Genomic DNA, 7500 nt, shown 5'->3' with positions numbered 1-7500 from the left:
CGTATAACTCTTGTTCTTAAGCCATCCTAGCTTGATTAAGAAAATAACACAAACAGCGGTGATAAACATTGTATTCCAACGCATTTTTTATATAGAACTTGACGTTTCGTATGCTAGTCAACAGGTTCTATATAAATAATGCGTTGGAATACAATGTTTATTCCCGCTGTTTGTGTTATTTTCTTAATCAATACCAACTTTATTCATTCAGTACAATGAAAGGGAGAGATACCAGAGGGGGTTATCCCTATACGATAGTATCCGCCCTGATGTTATTGATCTATAGTCGATTTTTGTGACTCCCTGCATTTCTAACGCCAAGACGAAAATTTGAAGGCAACCAGATACCACGAATTCCAAAACTCTACCTTCGGTGGCCGTTTATTGCTAGAAAAGGGCCCTTTTTAAACTTGTAGATTGCTAGTGGGCAGGTACAAAACACAGGTCACATGTCACGAGAATCCTAAACATTCGCTAAAGCTAACCTTAGGCCTAATGTTAGCATTGGTAAATGGTTAGGGTGTTTCTGTATTGGTAAAACAATGGGCCGCGACTTGCGACCTGTGACCTGTGTTTTGTTCTTACCCATTGTTAGTTGCTAAGGCATTTGCCGATTAATGGCGAGATTTCATATTGATAAGGAACTATCTCGTACTTGAGCCATCGAAGAAAGTTAGTTGTGGGGATTGGTTAGCTGTGTAAGTGTTGACAGGGGACTGTTGTAGGTACAAGTTTACAATATGCACTCAAAATGCTTTGTTTTTTTTTTCCTCCTGTAGTAGGATCTTGGTCTGGGTAAGCGTTTATTGGCTTGTGTTCTTTCCGCTTTGAAAGCAGAGGATTGCACAGGTGTACACTGTGAAATTGCCACCACCAACAGTGACGCACTGGACTTCTATACAAAATTAGGATTTTACAAGATTCCGCTTAAAGACCAGGCACCCCCGGACACTGTCATATTGGGCAGGACGTTCTAGAAGGAATTTTTGTTTCTCAGTAGGGAGGAACTTTAATCTTTTTCTGCCGGTCGGATATATTTACTTCAGTACGAGTTCAAGTCTCTGTACTCATGAATGTTTGAAGTGTTCGTGTTCGTGCAGTGAGTTTGTGCGTGTTCGCTTTGTGTAATCTTTACGGCGACTATGACTGTCGTGCATTTCCAATGGTGAGCAAAAAAGAACTTCATAATCGTATTTTCGCAGTCTACAATGAGGGGCAAAACAATTGAGCAAACCTGACAACAAGTGCCTTTCTTGACGCCTGGCTCAAACGTCGAATTTTAAATTTTAAATCTTGCCACAGCAAACACAAATATAGGACAAGAAATTACAGAGTTATCCAGTTTGCTTCATTCTTAACGGTTTGCCCTTCATTGTAAAGCGATCACGTGGTAGCTTCTGTATTTCAATGTACAGTTTCGGCTGTTCGCGGCCTCTAAAAATAAAGAAAAAAGGGTATTAGCAAAAATGGCAACGTTTGCACTACATAGCGTAGATCGAAACGTTAGGACAACAAAGAAAGTAGGGAAATATGAACGAAATTCAGCGTTGACATCGTTTCCGTCAACCAACTTGAAATTTGACCCATGCTATCCTTTGTTGCGGCCGACTTGGGATGTAAATAGGGAACTTACGACACGAGGACGGCGACGGCAACGAGGACTTCATTTTAAAATACGAGTTCGCGTTATTCATATCCCTACGAAACTAATTCATGTCGTTTCGCGTTAAAAATGTGTAGTAACTGTCGAGGAATTAAACTAGTGTGAGTGAGTTGGAAGCGTAGAGAGAAAACTGAAAATTCATCGTCATGTGCTAACGTCCTCCAAAGAACCTTGAATTTGGTCATTTCACGTCGTCATTTTGGAGATGACGGCAAAGAAATGTACCAAAATGTAAAACGCACGTGCAGAGCCATTGTTTTTGCTCACGAAACCTATTGTTTTGTAGCGTCGTCGTTGCCGTCGGCGTCGTCGTTTCGTAAGCTCCCTAATAAGTTGAGACAACGACTGCTAGAATATATTTCGAAAATGAGAGCTTGGTCCAAAACTTTCGCCTTAATTAGCAAATTCAGTTTAAGGTCTGTTTTTGGGAATTTTTAATTTACTTTAAAAGTTGCAAGGCATGCGCGCATCACATTGCCATGGAGGTTACTAGAAACATGAGACAAACCTTACTTAATGGCTAATTTTGGATGCCACTGTATTTGAGAAGTGAAGCCGGACACTCCTAGTGGAACGCCAGGGGCGTCATTGTTTTTAGGGACCAAACATCACTTGTAACCTCTTCCTTTTTATCTACAGATTTTTGAAGCAAGGCAGGAACCCATGACCCGGAGCCCACAACTCCATTGTGTTCGTGTCACGGCATTTTCACAGACCGATTTATTTTTAGATTGAATTTTCCGCGAATGAGACTCCCACAGGAGCCTGATGACCAATCACCGAATCGGTCAGTAAAAATGCCGTGACATAGGCCTAGAATAGGAGTTGTAGGCTTCGGGTCATGGGTTCCTGAGCAAGGATAACATATTTTTTCCTCTTGCATGATTCAGCTGGTTTGAATTCATCCGTTGTGAAACCATATCTTTCACAGTGCTTTTTCAGTCAATTCTCTATTTTCGAATTCCCCATAATGCACTTTGTTTGCCCCCCAAATTTTGCATAAACTATTGTTTTCAAATGCTCTTGGGGACACTGCATATTCCCAAGAGCATTTGAAAACGATGGTTTATGCAAAATTTGGGGGGCAAACAAAGTGTGTTATGGGGAATTCGAAAATAGAGAATAGACCTTTTTCATTATATTCTTTTGTTTTAATACTGATGATCCTTTCTAGCCTCGCTGCAATGCACAAAATTCAAAAGAATATGTTAACCAAAATTAGGCCAGTAGGTTCAATTAACATAAATACAATAGAATATCAAATCGGTCGCCATTTATGAAAGTGGTCTATTTTTGTGGCGCTACACAGAAACTTCTCTTTAGTTCACTCAAATGAGTGCCTCCGCTTTATCTCCTTCCAACGAAGAAGGTGTTCCCTGGTATGCGATAACCTCTGTAAGTGTTAATTTGATGTTTCCCGTGTGTTTGGCGACAGAAACGGTGGGTCTCGCGTGCCATCTACCAAGACCGCCTTCTCCTTTGGCGTAAAATTGCATGAAGTTAAACATCTTAAAATGTGACTTCAATAAAACAAGGAAAGATTCAAATTAGTGTGAGACTTCACTTCTTTTGCTTCATGCTACCGTCGAGGCAAGTTACCACAGAGCATTCCCATTTTCTTTCCACTGACCCATGCAGCTATAGCTTTAAAGACCCGTAAAACAGAGCACTGACTGTGACAGAGGGAGGGGGTGGGGGAGTGGGCGGGGTAAAGTGCGCACCGTCGGCGCCGTTGATACCAGCTTCGTAGCTGAAGGAACTACCGACGTTAAATAAAGTGACTTTTTCTTTTAACTTTGAAACCTAACAGTATCTTAGTTTCACTCAACACAATCACTAAAATGCTAACTGATGTATGATCGGTTCTTCGACCTAATTGCAGGTCTGCGGTTAACACTGGTATCTGGTACCCAAGGTATCCCTTTTGCGTAGGTATGTCCCATAACGGGTGCAAAAGGTCAAGAACAGAGACGAATGGTTTTGGTGGCATCTAGTGATAGGATTCAGGAACACCTTGGAAAGAACGTTGCAGTTCTGTATTCTCAGTGCTTTGTAATTTTAATGGAAAACTATCAGCCTCAATGTAGATTTATGACAAACTGTAAAAGTTTTATACGCACCCCCCCCCCCCAAAAAAAAAAAAAGTTTGCATTGGCATTGTTTACGATTGTGTTCGCAGTAATTGCAAACAATGTGCAAATTTTTTTTTTTTTTTTTTTTTTTGGGGGGGGGGGGGAAGTGGGGGGGAGGGTAAACAAGATATATTATGCGATTTGAGAAAATTGTGATTGGAGAACTTTAGATGAACCGAGCAGCACAGGACTCCCCACCAATTTCACCATTGTGTCCACATCGCCTTTGAAGCAGTGTTTCGCCCTTTATAAACTGTTATAAGTCACACAGTTTTTCTTGGTGATTTTACTACAAGGGGTCGTTTGAGTTTTAGAGATTTTTCTGTTCTTACGGTTTATGTTGAAGAGAGTCCGCATGTGGTGTGTTGAAGGAACGAATAGAGTTCAAATTTCACTTTTAGTCTGATTTTTGTGTTTGAAGAAAGTGCAGGTTGATCACTTGTTGACGTTCGTACCCTCTCGTGTACTTGACGGTTCTGGCGTTAAAAGAAGGGGAAAAACGGGAAAAGTTATTGCCTTTGAGAATGAAAATTTACCCTCGCATTTGTCTTTTCTGAATAATATTCCTATTTGGTATATACCAGCAATAAAATAGTCACAAGGTCATTCATTGGTTCGTTAGTTATTCAGCGTGTGCGGTGAAAACGAAAGCAATTACTCTTCTCTTTGTTGGTGAGTATTTACCTCCACTTCACCAACTTACTGAAAACAGTTTACAAAGAGAAAACTCTGGATAAGTTTGCTTGACGCGCAATTGGTGAGGCAATGGGCATTTGAATAGACGCAGAGCCTGAGGAGGATGGTGTTTGGCAAAACTGGTTGTCCCGAAAAACGGTTAAAATCACCACGTTTAATAGCAACCATATACCCCCATATTCAGAGCATCAGTATCGTGGCATGCATTGGGGGAAACCGAATAAATATGTCATATATCTGCTTTTAGGCAATGCAGTGAGAGGATTTCCCGCATCTTAAAACGGTTAAATTCATGAGATCTTTTGACACGGATATTGACTTGTTTTATTGTGCGAAATGTAAGTATAGTACCAAATTATTATCAAAACAAGGTGTTCCTACTACCTCGAGTTCTTATTCATCATACATACTGTTTCTGCGCTAAAGGTTTATTTTATAAGCTTATTAACTTGGAGAGTTCTTACAAATGTCTTATTTTCCGACTAAAAGAAAATGAGCTATCGTCAAAGTTTATTGCTTTTGCAAGTGTCTATCATGATTTCAATCAACTTCTTCCACTGTTGGTCCATTTTCGACATTTTCAGAACTTTGCTGTCCATGTAACTTGGCCATAATAGGAGAACACACTTGCTGCAGATCTCTCTGTTTTTCTTCGTATTCTTCTTTCGCTGCTATTGTATTCCTTTCTAACCAAGCAATTACCTCTTGTGTCTTGGTTTTAACTGTTTCCAAATCAGCAGTATTGAGCTTGTTTTGTACATGTGGATCATCTGCTGCTTGTTTCACGCTGTAAACATAGCTTTCCAAACTGTTCTTGGCAGAAATCCTATCGCGCTGCATTTGATCTTCTTCCTTGTATTTCTCAGCTTCATTCACCATCCGATCTATTTCAGCTTTCGGCAATCTTCCCGTATCATTGGTGATGGTGATTGCATTGGTTCTTCCGGTGCTCTTATCTTTGGCGGACACGTTGAGGATTCCATTGGCGTCAATATCAAAGGAGACTTCAATTTTGGGTACGCCACGCGGTGCCGGCGGGATTCCTGTCAGCTCGAACCGTCCCATGAGGCTGTTATCTTTGGTCATAGCTCGCTCTCCTTCGTAAACTTGAATAGTCACGGCTGGTTGATTATCTGAGTAGGTGGTGAACTCCTTTGAAGTCTTGGTTGGAATGCGAGTGTTGCGTTCAATCAATGCTGTCATCACTCCACCCGCGGTCTCAATACCAAGGCTCAATGGAGCAACATCAAGCAATAAAACATCTTTGATCTCAGCACTTTGGTCCCCGGATAAAATGGCAGCCTGGACTGCAGCTCCATATGCTACTGCCTCGTCGGGATTAATGGTTTTGTTCAACTTTTTCCCACTGAAGAACTCCTCCAGAAGCTGCTGCACCCTTGGGATTCTTGTGGAACCTCCAACTAGTACCACCTCGTGTATCTGGGATTTTTCAAGCTTAGCATCTCGAAGCGCCTTTTCCACAGGCCCCAGGCAGGAACTGAAAAGATCGTGACAAATTTCTTCAAATTTAGCGCGCGTGATTTTGGTGTAAAAATCAATTCCGTCGGCCAGTGAATCCACCTCAATGCTGGCTTGTGTGCTTGACGATAGGGATCGCTTGGCTCGTTCGCAAGCTGTCCTTAGGCGGCGTAAGGCTCTAGAGTTTCCTTTAAGATCTTTCCTGAACTTGCGCTTGAACTCGGCCACAAAGTGATCCACCAAACGGTTGTCGAAATCTTCTCCACCGAGATGTGTGTCGCCTGCTGTTGAGCGAACTTCGAAGAGCGATCCTTCATCGATTGTCAGTACGGAAACATCAAATGTTCCTCCGCCCAGGTCGAATATCAGAACGTTCTTTTCGCCTTGAGGGTTTTTGTCCAAACCATAAGCAAGAGCAGCAGCTGTAGGTTCATTGATAATTCGTTTAACATTCAGTCCTGCTATCATTCCAGCATCTTTAGTGGCCTGTCTCTGTGAATCATTGAAATAAGCGGGTACCGTAATGACCGCATCCTTCACTGTCTCTCCTAAGTAGGCTTCGGCAGTCTCTTTCATCTTTGTGAGCACCATGGCGCTGATTTCCTCTGGGGTAAACGTCTTCCAAGATCCCTTGCTCTTTAGGCGGATCTTGGGTTTGCCAGATTCATTTATGACTTGGAAAGGCCAGTTCTTGCGATCAGACTGCACTGTAGGATCGTCAAACTTCCTGCCGATGAGTCTCTTTGCATCAAAGATTGTGGCACTTGGATTGAGGGAAGCTTGGTTCTTGGCTGCGTCTCCGATTAAGCGCTCCGTATCAGTGAAGGCAACATAACTAGGCGTTGTTCGATTGCCTTGATCATTAGCAATAATCTCAACTTTACCATGTTGAAATACACCAACACAAGAATAAGTTGTTCCGAGGTCGATTCCAATGGCGGGAGCTAACTTGACTGGCATCTTTAAATGTTGTGATGAATCCCTTCTTCTTCTTCTCCTCAGTAATCTTCTTGTTGTAGTTTGAGATGAGTTTCAGCAAAATGATTTTTCAGCTTCCAGAAAGCGGCCCGTATTTATACCTGTAAACAGGGGTTCTATTACATCATATTTCCCGAAATAATATATGCTTATATCATGATGTTTGTCCAAAAAAAGTGATGACTTTGCTTTTATTTCGGGGAAGTAAACTCCTGAATGTTCTAGAATTTGTTTTTCTAGAATGCTTTCTTACATCAGAACTGGTTTTGGGTAGCAGTGGAACTGTGAAGATAAATCTACACCCTTCTCGTTTCTTCGCGAATTTTCTCTCTGTACCAATCCACCCAGGTACTCTCTGAGCCTTCCAAAAACCCCTACTTGTCAGCGGCTGTTCGTTATTTCAAAATGGCGGCGGAAAGGTTGTTAGCCTTTGGTTCATATTATCTATTTAGCTTCTATTTTCGACATTTACTTTACGTCTCCTCTTGTCCATGGCATGACGCCTTATAAATCAAAGCTGAAACCACCGGCAAAAAGGCTGGTCCTATTCGT

At 41.7% G+C, this 7500-nt stretch overlaps 2 protein-coding genes and 1 pseudogene across 2 annotated transcripts in view; 2 read left to right on the top strand and 1 right to left on the bottom strand.

The window, feature by feature from the left end:
- LOC138040317 (GPI ethanolamine phosphate transferase 1-like) overlaps positions 1–3202 on the top strand; it is a 9284-nt gene extending 6082 nt beyond the window's left edge. The window contains 1 exon segment of the mRNA XM_068886066.1: positions 780–3202. The gene's annotated coding sequence lies outside the window, so the exon portion shown is untranslated.
- Positions 3203–4805: 1603 nt separating this feature from the next.
- On the bottom strand, positions 4806–7000 carry LOC138041392 (heat shock protein 70 A1-like). The gene has a single exon (XM_068887162.1). It carries the CDS (start codon positions 6928–6930, stop codon positions 5032–5034), a length of 1899 nt encoding a protein of 632 aa, XP_068743263.1. The 5' UTR covers positions 6931–7000; the 3' UTR covers positions 4806–5031.
- Positions 7001–7127: 127 nt separating this feature from the next.
- LOC138040315 (GPI ethanolamine phosphate transferase 1-like) overlaps positions 7128–7500 on the top strand; it is a 9159-nt pseudogene continuing 8786 nt past the window's right edge.

The sequence above is a fragment of the Montipora capricornis genome, chromosome 3, assembly GCF_036669925.1.
Source record: "Montipora capricornis isolate CH-2021 chromosome 3, ASM3666992v2, whole genome shotgun sequence".
Taxonomy (NCBI): Eukaryota; Metazoa; Cnidaria; class Anthozoa; order Scleractinia; family Acroporidae; genus Montipora; species Montipora capricornis.
Note: the sequence above shows the minus strand (reverse complement) of the source record. Positions and strands in the feature narration are given on the sequence as shown.